Source organism: Micromesistius poutassou (assembly GCF_964030765.1).
Source record: "Micromesistius poutassou genome assembly, chromosome: 6".
Lineage (NCBI taxonomy): Eukaryota > Metazoa > Chordata > Actinopteri > Gadiformes > Gadidae > Micromesistius > Micromesistius poutassou.
This window is the reverse complement of record NC_140276.1, coordinates 16452537-16472930: the sequence shown is the minus strand read 5'-3', so window position 1 is coordinate 16472930 and position 20394 is coordinate 16452537. Positions and strand designations below refer to the sequence as shown.

The 20394-nt window shown below is 44.7% G+C and overlaps 3 protein-coding genes across 4 annotated transcripts; all 3 read left to right on the top strand.

Annotated features, from left to right (window-relative positions):
• Window positions 1-325: 325 nt before the first annotated feature.
• ndufc1 (NADH:ubiquinone oxidoreductase subunit C1) lies at window positions 326-1614 on the top strand. Its single transcript, XM_084469874.1, has 4 exons — window positions 326-437; window positions 720-823; window positions 1352-1412; window positions 1498-1614. Exons 1-3 carry the CDS (start codon window positions 398-400, stop codon window positions 1409-1411), a joined length of 204 nt encoding a protein of 67 aa, XP_084326000.1. The 5' UTR covers window positions 326-397; the 3' UTR covers window position 1412; window positions 1498-1614.
• Window positions 1615-2481: 867 nt separating this feature from the next.
• On the top strand, window positions 2482-11795 carry mgarpa (mitochondria localized glutamic acid rich protein a). The gene is made up of 7 exons (XM_084469980.1): window positions 2482-2670; window positions 4506-4606; window positions 5331-5436; window positions 7777-8124; window positions 9377-10572; window positions 10703-10753; window positions 10867-11795. The coding sequence occupies exons 1-6, from the start codon at window positions 2595-2597 to the stop codon at window positions 10739-10741; spliced, it is 1866 nt and encodes a 621-aa protein (XP_084326106.1). The 5' UTR covers window positions 2482-2594; the 3' UTR covers window positions 10742-10753; window positions 10867-11795.
• A 348-nt stretch (window positions 11796-12143) lies between these two features.
• elf2a (E74-like factor 2a (ets domain transcription factor)) lies at window positions 12144-20303 on the top strand. 2 transcript variants are annotated; one of them, XR_014633644.1, is made up of 10 exons: window positions 12144-12439; window positions 13133-13216; window positions 14492-14798; window positions 15976-16086; window positions 16191-16304; window positions 16831-16914; window positions 17712-17904; window positions 18492-18734; window positions 18891-19789; window positions 19829-20302. XR_014633644.1 is itself a non-coding variant. In XM_084469221.1 (9 exons), the coding sequence occupies exons 2-9, from the start codon at window positions 13142-13144 to the stop codon at window positions 19501-19503; spliced, it is 1740 nt and encodes a 579-aa protein (XP_084325347.1). In that variant the 5' UTR covers window positions 12144-12439; window positions 13133-13141; the 3' UTR covers window positions 19504-20303. The 2 variants fall into 2 exon arrangements, 1 of the variants encoding a protein (XP_084325347.1); XM_084469221.1 differs by having other exon boundaries at window positions 18891-20303.
• Window positions 20304-20394: the final 91 nt, after the last annotated feature.

Here is a 20394-nt window from a genome sequence, read left to right as displayed (position 1 = left end):
GAACAGTGAACACACAACAGTGAACAACACACACCAGGGAACGCAACAGGACCAGAGCTTCTGATGTTTGTAATAATTAATATTTAGGACCCCAGAGGTACAGGAGCTAATTATTCAAAGGGATTGACGTTACGTTTCAGTACGATTACAGTAGGTCGTTGAAGATATCATCGTCACCTAATTCACTTTTATTTGCTCAACCTGAATAAATAAATAATAGCGTTTTCGTCTTTAAGTCTCTAGACGGTGCAGCTTTCAGTTACATATAACGAATTAAGATATTTTGTTATTTGCCATCATGCTATCTGTGATCCTCTATCGCCAGACCAGGGCTGCCAGGATTTGTAATCAATCGCAGATTGTTACGGTCGCAGTATCCAGACGTCCTGTAGCAAACATGACTCTCAGCAACCTATTGTCTCGTACTGTCAGTAAAGGTAGGTTCATCCTTTAGCAGTACTTTAATCCTTATTTAATATAATGGCCTCTCGTTATAGTAGGATACAATTAGTAAGATGCCCTCATTGATTGTAAGGCTTGACCTTTGCTTAGCAATAGCATAGCACTGTTAGCCACCACATAGTCTGTATTATGGATTCATACTAGCATATATATTTCCTAGGTTTATTGGATAATGTATTATCTTTATCATTATTATTATTATTATTATTATTATATTGTTATTATGTATTAATCAAAAGTATTCTTTGTTGGTGCAGTCGGGAGCAGGTCTGTGTTCACAGCCTCCAAACCAGACACGGTCCATCCCAACTGGCTGCGGGTGGGACTCTCCTTCGGGACGGCTGCTTTCCTCTGGGGCCTGGTAACCTTATTAATATTACCATACCTTATTCATATTACCGCCTTACCTCATACAATCTGTAAACCTTATTCATATTACCTCATTAACCCTTTTTCATATTACCGTATTAACCTTATTCATATTATCGTATTAGCCTACCGAATTAACCCTTATTCATATTAACGTATTAACCCTTATTAATTTTCCCGTATTCATATTACCTTATTACCATATTTATACCTCATACAGTCTCTATTAATACCTATTTAATACAGGCTATTGTAAACCTTATTAATACATATGTAATACAGTCTGTTGTAAACCTTACTAGTAGGCCTACCTATTTAATACAGTCTGTTGTAAACCTTATTAATACCTATTTAATACAGTCTGTTGGTTTTTTGTTGTCACAAGCTGTCTGTAGTACAAAAGAAGGTGTGAACTTGGAATGATCTGGATCATGTCCAGGTCTGAACTTAGAATGATGTGATGTCCAGGTGTTTTCTGTTGTGTGTTTAACAGCATCTCTCTACTTGTTGACCATCTTAGCTCTTCAAGCAACACAGCACTGATGTGAATGAGTACAAAGTGAGGAATGGCTTGGAATAAAGTAAGTGTTCCCCTAAATTAAGATCATATATACATGATACTCCAAGTAAGTGTTTTTTGTATTAATTTTTCCCATTTCTACACAGGATGCTCTGTCCTTGCGGCTGTGGTCTGTCCTGTAGGATGCACTATTTGCCACTGTCCCCCGGGATCTCCTTGTATTTAATTGTAAACCATGACTGTAATAAAATGTTCCACATACACTGTGACGTTATTATTGTTTGTGGGAGAAAAACAACATATAAACATACTAAATACAATTGATTATAATATGTACCTAAATGTAGTTTAATTGATGCCATAAATCTGGTTCACAATCATCAATTAAGAACTTTTGTAGAGACAATGACTATCTAGCCTATTTCTAAAAGATAAGTATAATGGCTGAATCAAAATTGAACCAAAACAATCTATATACTCTTTACTAAATGTTTCCTGTTTAAAAGTGAATGATTTCATGTTTCATTCAAGATATTTTATTTTGTTAAATGTTTTTTAAGTAAACCAATTTCAAAGTCAGGAAGAACAAATGAGAAAAAAAGATTAAATAGCCATAAAGACTTTTTGGGAACTTTGAACTTTGCGCCCGAGAAATGATATTGATATTCTTTCTCTTACCCCTTTAATTGAGTAACAATAACAACACCAAATGTACGTTTGTTGACAGTATGCATATCGTTTTGTTTCTTTATTTTTCGTTGAATATGCATTGTGCACAAGGCTTCTCAGACACACATCCTACCGATCTTTGTCCTATCCTACCTATATGTGTCTTATCCTACCTATCTTTGTCTTATCCTACCTATCTTTATTGAATAAGGGGAATGGGTTTACCTAGTAGCTGTAAGTGCATCCTTTCTGCACCGACAGCGATACATTGTTGTTTCTCTTTCTTCTGACAAATGTAATTATATAAGTCGTTTGTATAAAAGCGTCTGCTAAATGTAAACCTGTAGTTTAGCTCATAGTCTCATTACCTTTAGTTAAATGACATGTGACGTCAAAGGGGGCGGTATCGGTGGCGTGCGCGCCTACATTGCGCAAGAGTTGGCAGGACAGACGAAGCGTCTGCAGTCCACGCGGTCAGACTCAGATTAGTGAGCGGCGCTGCTCCAGTCCTCATCGAGCCTTTTGCGAGACACCTTAATCTCCCATCTGTACTAGCCGCATCCCTGCAACAACGATGTTTTCCTGCAGAGCAGCCTGGCAGAAGTGCGGGCCCTTGGTTCGGAGAGCAGCCTTCAGGGGCCCAAAGGACGGTAAGGACTACCGATGGCCAGACGTCGAGTTGGCTCTGGTATGTGCTGGATCCCGGTCCTGAGACGCATAGGGTCCGTACATTATTCCATCATGGCGACCGGCTGGGATTCGTACTTCACCAGAGGCCTGCTAGAACATTTTGTTCTATTATGTAAGATGTGTTCATACATGCAACCAGAGGGATGCAGCGGGTCGTAGACGAAAGCACCTGAAGGTCAAATTGTATTTATGGATATCGCAATTTAGTTTGAGATGTCCTAGGCCTATTCTACCATATCAAATATAATGAATATGCAGATTTATTACATCTTTACTGACTTATCGGTTTTGCTGTTTGAAATGTGTGCACGCCATGTACAAAAACGACGTGGCTGTATGAAGGCAATGCCATCCAACTCGTTACAAACCTCTTGTGATCTTAATTGGGTTTCTGGTTCTTCACTGCGGGTCGCATTGAAGCATCGCTATTTTAAATGACTGAACTACCCCCGGACATCCTAAACGGGATTACCAAATGGAAACAAGTAGGCCATTGCATCCCATCCTAATGTCATATTTGGGACAGTAGGCCTACTATACATTTACAAAGAAATGCGTTAAGTTTGACCTTCATCTCCATGGAGGGAGCTGCGTCACGTGGTGCGTGACACTGACGGGGTCTCGATGTAAAGGACGGCCGCGTCACAGGAAGGCATTCATGTTATGTGCTGTGCGTTTTGGGCGTCCACCATAGCACAGCTCTCACGAAGCGCAGAGGCCAGAGCAACTTGACCCCGCGCTATACTAGTGGCTAAGCTGAACTTTCCTCTTATCAGGAACTACATAAAGATTAGACGAACCTTGCTCAAGTTTTAGTGTAATCCTCTTTATTGTCTCCAAGGGGGACCCAAACATGACTCGGTACTTCGCATGAACCTGCTGCTGCCCCTTTATTTAATTTCTCCGCTAGTGGACCGCTTAATGAGAGATGGGGGGGGAGGTTGAGTTTTTTAACATGACATAACAAAGCTGTCATTCATTCCATAACTAAAGAATATAATTTCCTAAGTAGTTTCTTGATGTATACCCTTGAATAAGGAATCGACCTATTGATTAATGAAATTGTTCAAGCACCAGACTAAATAAATATTGTCAGAAACACAAAACAATGTGTCCCTCTGTACCTCCAGTAAAAGGTTTTCCGACCTGTGACCCCAAGCTAAATAATCCATTCTGCCTGCAGTGTGGACCCCCCCCCCCCCCCCCCCAGTCAATGTAAATTGTGTGTGTTAGTTATACCCATTGGAACTGCCCATTCAGAAGTAGACTACTGAAAATACCAGTTTGATTTAGAAATTTGCCTCCGCTTGAACTATGGCAGCTGAAGATGCAAGGCAACAAGTCAGGTTCTACCAAATCTATTGTGGAGACTGGGTATACTGGCTTGTATTTGACACGCCAGCATGCATATTTTTGTCCAACTAAATCTCTTGCCAGTCAGGAAGGGAGTGGTCATAAGCCTGCGTTAAGTCTTCACCTCTCTCATCCCCTCCGTTTCGAGCTAATGCTTGTTGTGTTGTGGCACATGTAAAATGTGATTGATCATATTACATTAAGATGACAACTTGTCATTCTGTTATAAATTAGAACTTTTATATGTCAGCTGTTTATGTTGACGGTGTATGTACTTTAACATTCATAAACTATTGGCTTAATAAATGATCATGCCAATTTTCTTGACCCATCATTATTGGCACAGTGAAATTGGAAATAAAATGTTAGATCCAGTAATGGAAAACATGTAGGCCTTGATATATATATTATATATATTTGTAATTGTGTATATTTCTTGTAGTTGTGCAGCGGCGGCAGATGTCCTCTGTGCCCGGGGGCTCGGGGGAGAACATCGTCTACGCTCTGCTATGTGGTGGAGCGTTCGCAGGCTCCCTCGCGTATGTAAGTACCACGTTTTCCATTCACCTTTTGAAAATAGAATCAAGATGTATGTAACATTTCCCCACTAAAAGGACTAATCCTTTGTTGTATCTTGTCGAGTTTTGTCCTCGATTGAACACTGTCACAAATCATTTGGGATAATGCAAGAAGAATCTGTAGTGTTCACTGGATCAGCAATGGCCTCATATCCACTTTGCAGGCTAACTTATAGTTATTTTAGCTTGATTGTTTTGACCGCGTATTACGCCTCTGTCTCAATTAAATGTTTGCTCCTGCTGAATGGATAGGCCCCGCTAATGTGGACTTACAATTGTATGTTAACTACTGTTACTATCTAATTAGACAGACTTGAATACGAAATAAGACCTAACGGGACTAACCATAACGTGATAAAACTTAAGTATGACTGCTAGTCTAGTTACTGAACATTTACTCAGGTACAAACTCATTTACACCATGTCAAATGAGTTGTTGGTGTGGCAGCATTTGGGTTAAGGATGACAAAGTGACCGCATTCTAAACGTTAGGCTTATGGGGACAACTCTACAATATTTGGACTACAGTATCTATTTTAAACACTAGGTGTCTATGTTGCATATTTTGCCTTTCTTAAAGCCTCATGGCTCCTAACTTTTCAATGGGACACTGAACCTAGAGGAGCGACGGTCATAAGAATGCTTCTGTCCAGTTTGATGTTAATACTTGTGTTATGGGTTCTCATCAGGTGTATAACACCGTGTCGACCGACCATACCCGGTACAATGACCGCGTGGAACAGATCCAAGCTAGACCTAAGACGGACTGGGTGCCCAAACCATGGCCACCCAAGAGTAAGTACATTCCCTTTTGCCTGTTGGTCTTCACAAGCTTTAGTCACTGAATCTCCAATGTTTAGAAATGGTTTATTTTCTTGTTAAAGCAATGTACTCGCCCACTATGTTGAGTCCTGCCTTTCATCATTTAACAATGAGATGAAGATTACTGAAAGTGTTTCATGAACAGGTTTGATTCTCATGGGTTTCCTGGTATCTAACGAGGTGGCAGTAAAACGCATGTTAACACAACATGTGTTTTACTAGGTATTAACAGGAGATGAGATGCTAAAATATTGTAAGGCTGCAAAGTATTTGGCATGCATTTGTTCCCATACATTTCATGTAAGTGCATCACTTGGGATTGCCATATGCCATAACATCTTCATTATTATTATGCTAGAGTTGGAATGTTAGGCATATTGAGCGTACCTGATATACTTTGGTAATTCATTCTGGCGACTTGGCAGTTGTGGTTCACATAACCTCTTCTAATGAGAGCATTTTATTTGTATTCTGTGTTGCAGGTCAAGGTGAGTTCTGCTGATGTCCTTCATAAGCATGGCCTGGCTCTCTTTCTGACTAATCACTGGTGGCATGGGGTATGATCTGTCCTGTGCATTTTACTACAATAATCCTTTCATTTATTCTTGCTCTTTACCATAAACTCATTGTGTGGGAGCACAAGTGGCAAAGTTTGTATCATCAAACAGTTCATGGTGGTATTTGTTTAAATTCATGCCACCATCTTTGTATTCAGGTGGGCGTTTCTCATCTTATTCTACTGGTTAGCTACTGACTTAATTTTTTTTGCAAAGGCATCATGTGACCCAATCTATACATAGATTGAGTCACATGATGCACATATGCTTAACAAATGGCTCTTGGGTATTATTGACTATGAATAAACGATGGATTTTCCATAGTTGCATTTGAGCTGGCAGAACGTTGACAACCCTGTTTTCCTCCACCTTTCCTGAATTCACCTTGTTGTCCAAAGACCTAAATTGGTGCGAACAGGGACCTAGGCCCCCCTTCTTTCTACTGTTCCTGGGCACATCTCTCCTTCCCTTCTATCCTTGACACCTATTATTTTTGATTTACCAAAACGAATACATTTGTATACAAACAAATGTTCCCAATCCGTTCCCAACCTGTGCACCAAGTGAGAACAACAGACAGACTCCTGAGTAGTGTGCTATAGTCAAAGTGTTTTGGAGCAAAATTGCTGCACATTTTCCATGAGTCTTGCAATTCACCTGCTGCTCATTTTCCATGAGTCTTGAAACCATATTTCCTTTTTGGTTGATTTTGGAGTAACTATGACATTGTTTAGTCTAATTTACTGGTAAACCCTAATTCTCTTTCTTTACTCTTTCCAGCTTAATGCTAACGCTAAGTTCCCCGGGACCCTCGGGCTTCCCCTCCTAGAACTGGCTTTGATTTTTGCTTTTTTGTGGACCAGCGACTGAACAACTTTTCATCGCTCTTTTCACTCTTCCTGTGAACAAAAATATCGTCTCAACACTGAGATGTGACCTTGCTTTGAACTTTTGGTGCTGCTGCTCCTCTATTCGATTCTTCACACACAAACATTTTCATTAGCAACCTTCTGGGAATAGGAGGAATGGACTTGCTATGTACAAAAATCTGTAATTACTGTATTGCATTATATTTGGATGGCCAATAGGTTTGCTAATGCCTGAAATGTAACAGCCAGTGTATTTGGGAGGGATTAAAATCTGCACAAAGTAAACTACTTTGGTTGTCTTGATGTACGTCTCACTTCTCACTTCTCTAAACTGTTTTGACTAGTTTATAATTAACCGACCGCATGTTAATGATGGTAAGACACAATATATGCCCGCCCCACTACCTCCCTTCACTTTAACCTGCCTTTCTTTAGTTTAATGTCTGCCCTTCTCCCTATTGTCCTGTTCTCCTCTCTCCTTCCTTTGGGTTTGCATGCACCTTTTTGTAGTCTGACACGCTAGCGGTGTTGGGCTCCTGCGGTTGGGACGAGCACCGCACAGGGAAAGCTGGTAAGGTCTCTTGGTGACGGGTGCTACGGCTGTTCCTCAAGATGTACGGGATCGCAGTGGTTACAAAATGACGAGCAATGTGATTAGCCAGTAAATGGTTTTTTTTTGGAAAGTGTTTCACTTTAGTATTTTTAGATATTCCCTTTTTAAGATTTTTTTTATTTTCAATTACTATGCTTGTGTTTCTAAGATTTGACTCTTAAGTTGCCATGTAATTGCATGTTTTATATCCGTGTTGGGCCCTTTTTATTATCTAGGGATACGAACACCTCCACTCAAACCAGGACTAACCCCTCCGCTGTCTCCTTGGTTACAGGTGAGGAGGAGGAGGAGGAAGCGGCCTCTGAAGAAGAAGCTGCTGAGGTAGAAGCTGAGGCTGCCGAGGAGGCGGAGGCACCTGTAGAGACGGTGGAGGTGGAGGCTCCTGGAGAAGACTCAGTGGTGGAGGCTACTGTGGTGGAGGAGGTGGCCGAGGTGGTTGCTGAAGCCGCCGAGTTGGTGGTAGAGGCTGCAGAGGCGGTGGTCGAGGTTGCACAGGAAGTGGAGGCAGTGGCAGAGGAGGTGGCGCAGGTGGCTGAAGCCGTGGAGGAGGCGGCCCAGGCGCTGACGGAGGAGGCCGGCCAGGCGGTGACGGAGCCGGCGGCAACCGAGACGGAGAACAACGGTACGGCTGCTGCTCCCCTTGTGGAGGAAGCAGATTCCTCCTAAGGTCTGAGCCGGGGTGAAGGGGAGCACGGAGGCACAGCTGTCCACCTCCTAAAGCCTTTTCAGACCCCCCCCCCCCGCCCCCCCCTCAGCCAGTGTAACGTCCCCTGCTCCTCAGTCCTAGACACTAAATCATCCCAAATGCATACATTGACCCCACTGTAGATGTCTAATATTTATTCTTGGATGGAGCCAAATGTCCTAGCTTCCAAGTTTTACAATGTGTCAGCTCTCCTCATTCAATGCATCGTTATGAGAGCCTAGATGTGGAGTGGAAGTCCCAAATGTACCCCTGGTTATTGGAAGTGGGTAAATGCAATGAATGAACTTGTAAAACCACTATTGGTGAGATCCACAGATAGCATTTATCAAACTTTCCTCATCCAGCTACCCTGTAATACCACTTTGATTTATGCTTTGCATTAACCTAATCAGATTCTTAATGTTAACCTGTCCACTGGTACAGAGGCAATGTTCCCATTTATTAAATGGCAGCAGGTGGAACAATTCATTTGAATGCGTTAGTATTCTTCTATTTAAACCAATTATTCAATATCTGGATTCTCTTTATGGGAGACTTGACAAACACTGTACATTTTTAATTTATAATTGTGTTTCTTTGCCATATATCAGAGTGAGTGTACATTTTTCTTTAGTCATGCGGCTGTGACTAAACCTAAAAGCGATGGATCTGAGATTGTGTACATGCTTTTAATTTAGGGGTGTGATTTTTTTTTTTCCAACTGTTGATCTGTCATAATGCAGAGGGAAAAGTAGCTAATGAACAAAACTCCAACGATGTGTAGACTCAATGGGTTAAAATTGGTGTGGGAGGTTACTCATTAAGCCATACAATAAAGTTCTATCAACATGAAAAGGATTTACTCCAGTCTTTTTGTCTGAATTTGGTCTGCGTGCATCAATATATATATTGGTGCTTTAAATCTTCAAGGTATTGCATATTATAGAAAGTGTTCCAATAGGTGTTTTCACATGTAGTTCTGAAGGATGATTTACTCAATGTTTTTTAATTTATTTATGAGCACATTTGGTAGTTTGCTATCGAATGTCATGTTTATACACTCGCCAACTTGCCTTATTAAGCAAACTATATTTGCATTTCTTTCATATCTACAATCATAAACTCGCAGCACTTTATTTGTTGTGACGAGAGTCTGTGATGTTTTGAATGGCTGGCTTTTGTGTTGCAGTGCTCGCAGCTGCCTCTACGGTTGAGACACTAAGGGTTGCTGAGATAATCGACGCAATCCTACCTGTGGAAGAGGCCCCTGTCCCACTTGAGCCGGTCTCTGTTAAAGCTGTGCAAGTGGAAGAGGCCCCTGCGCCCGTTGAGGCTGCACCAGTGGAAGAGGCCCCTGCGCCTGTTGAGGCTGCACCAGTGGAGGAGGCCCCTGCACCAGTGGAAGAGGCCCCTGCGCCCATTGAGGCTGTGCCAGTGGAAGAGGCTGCGCCAGTGGAAGAGGCCCCTGCGCCCGTTGAGGCTGCGCCAGTGGAAGAGGCCGCTGCGCCTGTTGAGGCTGCACCAGTGGAGGAGGCCCCTGCGCCCGTTGAGGCTGCACCAGTGGAGGAGGCCCCTGCGCCCGTTGAGGCTGCACCAGTGGAGGAGGCCCCTGCGCCCGTTGAGGCTGCACCAGTGGAGGAGGCCCCTGCGCCCGTTGAGGCTGTGCCAGTGGAAGAGGCTGCGCCAGTGGAAGAGGCCCCTGCGCCCGTTGAGGCTGCACCAGTGGAGGAGGCCCCTGCGCCTGTTGAGGCTGTGCCAGTGGAAGAGGCCCCTGCGCCCGTTGAGGCTGTGCCAGTGGAAGAGGCCCCTGCGCCCGTTGAGGCGGCGCCTGTGGAAGAGGCTGTGCCAGTGGAAGAGGCCCCTGCGCCCGTTGAGGCTGCACCAGTGGAGGAGGCCCCTGCGCCCGTTGAGGCTGTGCCAGTGGAGGAGGCCCCTGCGCCTGTTGAGGCTGTGCCAGTGGAAGAGGCCCCTGCGCCCGTTGAGGCTGTGCCAGTGGAAGAGGCCCCTGCGCCCGTTGAGGCGGCGCCAGTGGAAGAGGCCCCTGCACCCGTGGAAGTTGAGGCCCCTGCACCTGTTGAGGCGGCGCCATTGGAAGAGGCCACACCATCTTTAGAAGTCATTGCTGCTGAAGCTGCATCAGCAGAGGCTGAGGCTTCAGTGGAGGATGGTTCCCCAGAACCATCTGGTCCGGTGTCCGCATCCGCTCCAGCTGGGGATGTTGACTCACCCGTTTCGGAGGAGACCCAGGCCAACGAGCCCAAGAGGGAGTACATCGTTGTAGTACTGGAAGGAGCGCCCAAGAGCGAGAAAAACCCCAAAGTACTCGGTGTGGGGCCGGCGACTGGAAGACTCATCCCAGCGCCAGACGATGACGCTCCCTCTGAGGTATCTGGAGAACTTATTCACCACAGAAATACTTAATTATTGCTGTTCAATGATTAATCCATGGCATTGGTAGTTACTGTATTGTAATGAATGTGGAAAGTCTAACATGTATTTATACATTGTCTTTTAGAGCCAAGAGAGGGTGCTTCTAAGGATGCAAATGCAGTAGATCTTGCGAGAGGTACTGTGGCTTTCCTCTTAATCAGGAGCATTAACTGTGATCACATTGCATTTAAGGGGTTACTACTTCCAATTTTATTACGTGGCTTTTTAACAGTTTCTTTTTCCCAACAGTAAATTAATCAACAAAGACTCCCTCCGTGCAGAATGGATGGATGTGCCTTTTTCGATCCCAAGTTCTTGTCTCTAGCAGTTTTTGCAATAAAAATATAAAGTTATTTTACAACTCAAAGTAACTGCTCAAGCAACTTTATCAAAATGCATTGTGCAACAATGAGCCATCGAAATGACAATAGTAACCTAATGGCACTTTATTGCATGCCATCAACGATCCACTACTGAAGCCCTACATCACTGTGCTTATGGAAAACGTTCCATGTTTCACAGAATGGATAAACAGTTTTGGGCCTTGATACTTTCACTCCACTTGTGATACTTGGCAGAAGGGATAAATATGAGAAATAGTCCCTCAAAGAAAATCTTTGCTAAAAGATTTATTTTTTTTAAAGCCCAGTTAATTCAGCTTTATGATGTGGTACGCATATTCAATGAAATGTTCTGCAAAGGGAATGTGCTCCTGTTTCTGAATGTTGATGGACAATAGCTCTCAGCCACTTTTACACACAGTGATGGAAGACTTGAGTTGTTTAAGACATGGGTTGACCAGGATTTACATGTAGACCTTGTTGTTGGAAATGTTTTTTGTTTCCTGAGGAAGGAATAAATGCAATTGTGTATGGTTAATAAGATACGTAAATTGGATGCTGGTAAGCTAATTAATGTTTGAATTGGAGAATTATGAAACGGTTGCTTTATAAGGTGTTTGTGTTTAGTGTCAAAGGAATATGCTTGAGGAGTAGAGTTCTTGCTATGTTACATTTTACAGCTAGCTAAATATGGAAATTAGTTTCAAATACTTTTCCAGCTATCTTTTCCTTCTGATTACTCAATTTGCTTGTGTTTGCTTATACTTTAAAATACAATTCAGGAAGAGTGAAGATAAGGAACAGGAGCATATTGAATAATGTCTATTCTGCACATTTTCTTCTGTCATGGTTTACAGAGGTCATAATTAATTGTGAAACCTTTTGTGTAGGTTAAATGTGAATGTGAATAAAAAAGTAAAACGAATATAATGGTATGGTTTTTACATAAATGATACAAATAATTATCGTACACGAATGCAAATGTACTTGGGTTACATAGTGGGCCATTTGCTCGTTTAATAACACATTTTAATAATTAGAAAGGTACAGGCGGGGGGTTTGTTGTTACTGGAACCCGTCGTTGCGTCATCACGTCATGTGTCATTCCAGCGGGCCGCAGGAGGTCCTACGGCTCAGAGCTTGCGTCATGACGTCATTACGTCATGCGTCATCCCAGGGCAGCAGGAGGTCCTACGGCTCAGAGCTGGCGCGCCGGAAAGCAACGAAACAAGGATTAATCCAAATACTACTGATGGAACTAAAATTTGATTTTGTTTCGGTATTTATTGTTGAAGATACCTTTTCAATGTAGTTTTCAGTAACTGCATCTTGATCACTTGTTTATTCCAACACAAGGAAGCGCTCGGCCCTGCTAACTATTAGCTCACATTAGCTCCAGTATACTCTGGTAGCTAACATTAGCTCCAGGAGGGCCCACTACGCGGCAGAAGGAAACAGTTTATCCTGAAGAAGCTCAAAAGGTATGGGGGAATAAAGAACAAGTAGTATCTGCCCGCTGTTGACAAGTGTAGCTTGCTGATTAGATGTAGCACGAAGGAAGAGTTAGCGATCTCTGAAGCTAAGCTAATTGTTTGTTAGCTGGAGCTACTGTGCTAAGGACCGCTACCGTTGAGGAACCTGGAAACTTAACATTAGTGTTTAATGCTCTCATTGAGTCATTTTAACCTTAATTTGGTGTTAGTAGCGTGTAACTTACCGTAATGCGTTGATATAATCCTGCAGATAAGCGTTAAGTTGAAGAAGCTGAGCCTCTCAGCTAGCGCCTCATAAAGTAAACACAGCGTCAGGCTCCAACACTGCAGCACACTAAGGCTCCAACACTCATGCACACTACAGTACACTAAGGCTCCAACACTGCAGTATACTACAGTACACTAAGGTTCCAACACGAATGTACACTACAGTACACTAAGGCTCCAACACTAATGCCCACTACAGTACACTAAGGTTCCAACACGAATGTACACTACAGTACACTAAGGCTCCAACACTAATGCCCACTACAGTACACTAAGGCTCCAACACTGAATGAATACAGGGGTCTCCAGGAGCAGAGCACACGATAGCCTGCTTGTATAGAAATGCAAGGAGAAGCCAAAATTCTGTCATCGACTTACACTTATTGAACCTTGGTGTTTGTTTTTTTTTGGCAGGAATGAGTGATGACTTCTGTTGTGATGTCAGACAGCGGAGGGAACATAGTTGAATATGTCACCGTGATGGAGGACCCGCAGCAGGTAAGCCAAGCTCCTCTTCACACCGAAGACCGTATGTAGGGATAACACTGTTTGGGAATCAAGCTCAGGGCTGCCAATATGGTGGGCTTCATTGGGTTCTATCCATTGGGTTCTATCCAAGGTTATAAACCAAGTACAGTGTGTATACACCATCTTTTATTTGATGAGTACAACTCATCAAAAACTGTCAGTTTTCTCAGTAGGGCCCTATGATTTCCGCAGTGCGGAAATCGTGGACGGAATCGTGGAATCTGGTACTAAAAATGGAATTAACTGTAAAACGTGGAATCTGGCAGAATTTGCGAAATTGTCCATAATATCCGACAATTTCCAGAAATAATATCAAAATTTGGCCTGATTATTGTAGTAACCTAATGATTTAATAGTTGTCAAATTACAGACATAGTTGGCATAAATACACAAGTCCATTTTCCATTGCAGCGTTTTGTGAGGGTGCGTAGGATTGTCACCTCACAACGTCACTACTTTGAGAAACATGTCAAAGTCCTCCCCCACGTAAAAACAGCTCCGTGTTACCAGAGCATGCCACTTCAAACCACCAGAACTTGTACAAATGATCCGCAGATTCAAGACGCAAATCTATTAAGGACTTTGTGGCTGAGCGGAGTCTGACGTGCCCTTAGAAAAAACTGAAAAGCTTGTTTCTAGTGAAGCATTGCGAACAGGGGAGAGTTGCGAGATAATGAGAGCAGTCGCCGACAAACTCATGGCCCTGTGTGTTAGACTAAAAGATGACCCTAACCCTATTTATTGAAGATCGTTCTAAAAATCTTAATTTCTGAGCTGTCTGCATGAATATTATTATTCCCAAACGACCGTTATGAAATATCACGATGCTGTCAACAGCTGTCTGCCTCTCCATCTAGCTCACTGTCGTTACATAGTTCTAAAGATTTACTGTTATATATCTTTGTTGACATTTTAGTAATTCATAAAAGCATCTCTGATGATAAAATGAGCAAAAATCTTAAAACACAGAATTCTGGAAAAAAAAAGGAAAAAACGGAATTTGGAAAATAATAAAACGGATTTCATAGGGCTCCATCTCAGCAACAGTATCAGACTTTTGTGACTGTGGTCGTGTCCATCCGTATGCATGAGAAGATCTCTATTTCAATAATACTAGTTGTTGGAAATCATTTCTAAATTGCTTTCCCTTTTGCTGATTTAAGATTATTTTTTGGATGCAAACAAGGTAACACTGCAATGATCCATGGATGATTTGATTTGTGCCTCCTGATGTTGGCTGAGCAGAGTGACCCATATGCTTGCGAGGAGGAGGAGGTGGTGCAGCAGGAGGAGGAGGTGGTGATCGAGGAGGTGACTGTACAGGAGGAGGAGGAGGAGGAGGAGGTGGTGGTCGAGGGAGATGATGGAGGCATGGTGCTCCAGGAGGTGGAGGAGGAGGAGGAGGAGTGCCCGGCGGTGATCGTGGAGGAGGTGCCCAGTGCCCAGGTGGAGCAGTGCTATGCTGCCCAGGTGCTGGTGTACGGCGACGAGACGTACTTGATGCAGGACGTGGCCGATGAGCAGGAGGTGGTGACAGAGGTGGTCGAGACAGGTGAGTCTTAACTGTGTTCAAGAGGAGTTATTAAGGATGCATTTGATTCTAAATAATCAACATAACCCCTCTGAGCACCACTTTTGATTGGGGGCACAATACAGTGTTATGCACATCAAAAGTTTTTTGCCTAAGCACCCAGTTTTGCAAAACTGGGTTTCATGTTAAAAGCATGTGTAGACCAAATGTAATATATCGTTAATGCACAGTTTAGATTCTGCTTATGTGTAGTTGATTATCTGGCATAATCTACCAATTGTGAATGGTGTCTTATGTACCCCGGAAACTAGGCCAACTAGGTCCACTAGACCCACATACGTTTTAGAAACGGTAAATAATAAATATGAAGGTAAAAATAATAATAATAATTTGCTAAAATAGAACAAATAATTTGACAATGGTGTCAGCTTTTGGTTCTGGTTGGGTATGAGAGTGGCTAAAGGTGAGGGCAACACACTGTGAGAACACAGGCTGTATACATGAGCAGACATATGTCCCAATCAATGAAATGGGTGCATTTCATAATAGAACACAATAGGTAAACTTTCTTTGGAGCTATGCCGCCCCCTGCTGGTGATTCTCACATCTTGTATCTTTAACAGTGTTCATGGTTGGGTAGAGGGGCATTACCCTAAAGAATTTTCTCGTTCAAGTTTGTTGGTTTAAACTAACCCTGTTTTAAAATAAGATCCTTGAGAAAATATAAGCTCTGTGCAGTAGGTTTAGGGTTCTAAAGGGTTTTAAATCTCTGTGCAGTAAGTTTATGCTTCTAAAGGGTTCTACAGCTCTTTGCACTAGGGTCAAAATGGGTTCTAAATCTGTGTGCAGTAGGGTTATGGTCCTTAAGGGTTCTAAAGCTCTGTGTAGTATGTTTAGGGTCCTTAAGGGTTCTAAAGCTCTGTGCAGTAGGGTTAGGGTTCTAAAGGGTTCTACAGCTCTGCGCACTAGGGTCATAAGTGGTTCTAAAATTCTATGCATGTATGTTTAGGGTCCTTAATGGTTCTAAAGCTCCTGTGCAGTAGAGATATGGTTCTAAAGCTCTGTGCAGTAGGATTAGGGTTCTAAAGGGTTCTAAAGCTCTGTGCAGTAGGGTTAGGGTTCTAAAGCTCTGTGCAGTAGGGTTCTAAAGCTTCGTGCAGTACATGATGTCTTCCGTCTTCTGGCTGTGCTTTCCTAGTGGAGATGTCGGGTCATGACATGGTGTGTTTCGACAAGACGTTCGAGGCGGCCGAGGCTCTGCTCCACATGGAATCCCCCGGCCTGGGCCTCCACCCCGAGCGCAACTCGGGTCAGTCCCCGTCTTCTCCTCCACATTCAGCGGTGTCCACAGCCCATAACTGTAGTGTCGAGAGGGTTGTTGTTGTATGGTCACGTGACGTGTGTGTTCCTCAGAGGACGTGATGATGGAGACGGTGGTGGAGGTGTCCACGGAGTGTGCTCCTGTGGAGGAAGACACTTTCCCTGTTCCCTCAGAGTGCGAGCCAGCGGTGAAGAAGAGGAGAGGCGGTGAGTCACACTAGTATCCATGTTCGCTGGGCTCTCTTCAGAAACATCTGGAACACCAGTCACTACTCATTTTGCATTGGTTAACTAGTAAGCCAATTATCTCACTGGTTGAAGAGCATTCTTTCTCTGTGGCTACGTTTTGGCATAAACCAAAGTTAAGGAAGTATTGCCCCAAAAGAAGGAGTTTGATAACGCGTCTGTGATCTTGGCTTACTAAAACTTTAATGCACACATTAAGTGACATGGTTTTAAGATTCACTATAAAACAGTATTTTTCTAAAGGTATATCTGTACCCTTTCAGCATATTGTATCAATTGGCCATAATACTGAATTAGAAAATCTCAATGAATTGATCAACTGTGCTCACATCAAGTTGATGTGTGGCCCGTTCACTTGTTTGCCCTACACATGAACAGGTGTCCTGGAGATTCATCCTCATGTTACCTCAGCCATCACACTTTTCCTTTTTGGTTATTTTGTTGCACTCACAATAAACAAACATGAACTGGCTCTATGCATCTGCAGGAGGACGCAAACCGAAGACGCACCAGCCGGCCTCCAATGGTTCCTTTGAGCTGGGGATCAAGAAGAGGCCCAGGGAGAGTAAAGGTGCGCTGAGAACCTCCTGAAGGAGACCGCCCGCATCCCATCTTCACTCGACACAAGAAACTTGTAGAGCACTAGGGCTGTGTTATTTATTAGAGTTGTTCAGAGAGAGGGCAAACAAGGGCAAACGTATCATGCACAAATATGTGCATGATAAGGTGCAGACACACCAACCGGATTGTCGGACAATCTGGCAAAATCGGGGACACGAGTCTGTTTGGTGTGTTCTCTGCGATCGGCCGTCTTCAAGGCCGCCTGTGTTCTTTTTTCCGCCGATTCCACATTTCGAATCGGCTATGCCCAAACTGTTCAGTCTGATCAATCTGATTGGTGGAGTGCTAGCCCTTGACTAGTCAATTAGTGATCGAGAAGTTTATTATAGTTATATTATTTATTATAGTTCTTATTACAAGCCATCGTATTTGTTTTGATTTTTCAGTTCAGCGAGTAATGACAACAACAATCCCTCTTAACTACTCAATACTCTCTGCTGACAACAATGACTGACGACAGCATGCTCTTGTGTTTTGGCCTAAGGAGATGTTCCATCATTTCCGGTTTTAGTTTTTTTGGGCCACAATACGGATAAACGCTGCCTGCTGTAATGGAGACATTAAGTCTTGCGCAAGCGCAGAACGTACACTCAAGTCGGTAGTCGGGTCAGGTGTGTTCTCTGCAATTTTTTGACCGTGTCGGGGACACGGGAGCCGACTGATCCGTCCGACTGCCTTTTCTGGTGACGATCGGCAGTCGGACTGGTGTGTCACAGGCTTTAGGAGTGTTGTTTGATGCTCTTCCAGGAAACACCACCTACCTGTGGGAGTTCCTGCTGGAGCTGTTGCAGGACAAGAACACATGTCCCAGGTACATCAAGTGGATGCAGCGGGAAAAGGGCATCTTCAAGCTGGTGGACTCCAAGGCCGTGTCCAAGCTGTGGGGGAAACACAAGAACAAGCCCGACATGAACTACGAGACCATGGGGCGGGCACTCAGGTAAGATGTACAGTTGTGTATATAATGTGTATCTAACCAACCATTTGCTGCAACTCACATAGGGCAGGCCCCATAGGAATGTTTAGGATTGTCCAGACATTTGGTCAGGTGATGACCCTGACTACCAATGGGGTGGTTTGTAGTTCGGTCTGTTCGGTCTCGGTGTTGATTGAGCTCTGTTTCATTGTGCAGTCCCAGCTTCACTGTCCTTGGTTTAGGGTTATTTTATAGTAGTCACGTAGTAGTGGAGGGTATTGAGATTTATCCAGTATACCAGAATCAATTCTTATTATGGCATGAATGTTGTGCTAACCCTTTTATACTCGAGGACCCACATGGTTGCCCGGAGTGATCACAGAAACAAAAGGCCTAAGCTCTCCAGTGCTTTTGTTGGGTCATAACCCAACTCCGGGATCGAAACAGAACACTGTGGCAACACAATTAGTTGCACACTTTTCAATACTCTTGACTGTGTGTCCCGCAGCAGCTTGATTATATTCTATATTGTTATTATTGATACATTATATATGTTGTTAGTGGGCTTCCCGCAGTCTCTCTGTATTCAGGCTGTGTGTTCCCTCCATCAGGTATTACTACCAGCGGGGGATCCTGGCCAAGGTGGAGGGCCAGCGCCTGGCCTACCAGTTCAAGGACATGCCCAAAAACATCCGCGTGATCGACGACGAGGACGGGGAGGAGGTGGAGGACGCCGAGGGGGTGATGGTCAACGAGCACCAGATGGCCGTGCACCACCTGGCCCAGGAGCAGAGCGGCGTGGGGCTGCCCCAGCACAGCTACGTCACCGTCATCCCCGCCAACGCCGGGGCCAGGTGGGTCCACCGCCCGACTGTAGAACCAGAGAGAGACGATCCTAATGACCTCTGAGAGAGAGAGTCTACGTCTGAAAAATGGGATTCTGTCCTGCACGTCACATCTTCTTTCCTGTTCCGACTGGCAGGTGATGTTTTGTTGTGCTTCCCCTGCAGGTCCATCCGCACCATGCCCATGGTCATGACCAACTCGCTGGGCCAGGTCACGTTAAACTCCTCCCCCATCTTCACCACCACCTCCACCGCCGGTGGCCCCCTCGCCATGGGCGGCTCGTCCGGAGGCCCGCCGCCCAAGCTGGTGATCCAGGCCATGCCCTCGGTGCTGCCGGCCGCGGGCGCCAAGGCGGGCGAGAAGATCACCATCATCACCATCCCCGCCAACCAGCTGGCCAGCCTGATGCAGGCCAACTCGGCGGGCCAGCTCACGCAGTTCCTCCAGGCCAGGACACTCGCTGGGACCCACCTGACACAGGTGGGCCCCAAGGCGCCCCCCCCCGCCGCCACACTGCAGCTGGCCCCTGGCCGGCCGGTGCCCCAGCTTATCCTCGCCAAGCCGGCCGCCCTGGCCCAAGCGCTCCCTCAGCTCTCCGTTCAGCGTGTTGCCCCGCCGCTCTCCGTCGTCACGGCAACCGTCCACACGTCTCCTGCTCCGGCGGCAGTCTCCGTACGGGTGGGGCCGGCGCCCACCCCTCAGACTGACCCGGCCACCACACGCGACCCACAGGAAGCAGGGGAGTCACCCACCACAGAGGACCCGAAGGACTCCTAGTCTACCCCCCCCCTGGCCAACCTCCATCCTTCCACTCTCCATGCCAAAAACCCAGGGGCCCCGGTGTCCAGAGGCCCCCCTCAGGGCCCGGGGAGGGTTTGGCGAGAGAGAAATGACTCTGGACTACTGCTAGATATCAGCACATAGTTCGCTGGACGTCCCCACGCAGGCTGAACACGGGGCTCAGGGCCTCCTCTCATTGGCCCAGGCTGAACACGGGGCTCAGGGCCTCCTCTCATTGGCCCAGGCTGAACACGGGGCTCAGGGCCTCCTCCCATTGGCCCAGGCTGAACACGGGGCTCAGGGCCTCCTCCCATTGGCCCAGCTCTGCCATCTCATTTGGAAACCTAATTCTCCAGGAAGGGCTTCAAAAGTCCCCACAAAGCTGAAAACAAGGGACCCTATTTCTACGTCCGCTTCAGAGCTCATCCTATCAGACATTGATGGGCAGCCTTAGATTGTTAATTGTACAAATGCATTTTGTAATTAAAACAAATATGAAAAGCCCAAGCAGACTTTGTTGTATATAAAAGCGAAAAAATATTTTTTTTGATACCCACCTGGCATGTGTCATTGCAGCAGACACTAATTGCTTTGTTGTTCTGCTTTTCTTTCTCTGGTTTGTCTGAAACACCACCCCCCCCCCCCCCCCGCTCTGTCCATTTTTTACCATACATAAGGGAGTGAAAGGATGTCTTCTTAAAGAAAAAATACCTAGACATTTTGCGCTTTTTGAATAATATACTATTTTTTCTTGTACTATCAGTGTATTGATGTAGATTTTACTTAAATATGTATTATAAAAAGAATTGAATGAAACTGTCTCAATTGATTTATTGTACTCTTCACATGTTCACATGTACTAAGCAATGTAAACCTGTCTTATGGAAC

What these genes read in the sequence shown, in the direction of transcription:
- elf2a (XM_084469221.1), top strand. Translation starts at nt 13,142, where the DNA reads ATGACTTCTGTTGTGATGTCAGACAGCGGAGGGAACATAGTTGAATAT. An exon ending in ACCATGGGGCGGGCACTCAG is followed by an intron (nt 17,905 to 18,491) that starts GTAAGATGTACA and finishes TCCCTCCATCAG; the next exon opens with GTATTACTACCAGCGGGGGA. An exon ending in CCCGCCAACGCCGGGGCCAG is followed by an intron (nt 18,735 to 18,890) that starts GTGGGTCCACCG and finishes CTTCCCCTGCAG; the next exon opens with GTCCATCCGCACCATGCCCA.
- ndufc1 (XM_084469874.1), top strand. Translation starts at nt 398, where the DNA reads ATGACTCTCAGCAACCTATTGTCTCGTACTGTCAGTAAAG. An exon ending in GTCTCGTACTGTCAGTAAAG is followed by an intron (nt 438 to 719) that starts GTAGGTTCATCC and finishes TTGTTGGTGCAG; the next exon opens with TCGGGAGCAGGTCTGTGTTC. An exon ending in CTGCTTTCCTCTGGGGCCTG is followed by an intron (nt 824 to 1,351) that starts GTAACCTTATTA and finishes TGACCATCTTAG; the next exon opens with CTCTTCAAGCAACACAGCAC.
- mgarpa (XM_084469980.1), top strand. Translation starts at nt 2,595, where the DNA reads ATGTTTTCCTGCAGAGCAGCCTGGCAGAAGTGCGGGCCCTTGGTTCGG. An exon ending in CAAACCATGGCCACCCAAGA is followed by an intron (nt 5,437 to 7,776) that starts GTAAGTACATTC and finishes CCTTGGTTACAG; the next exon opens with GTGAGGAGGAGGAGGAGGAA. An exon ending in ACGATGACGCTCCCTCTGAG is followed by an intron (nt 10,573 to 10,702) that starts GTATCTGGAGAA and finishes ATTGTCTTTTAG; the next exon opens with AGCCAAGAGAGGGTGCTTCT.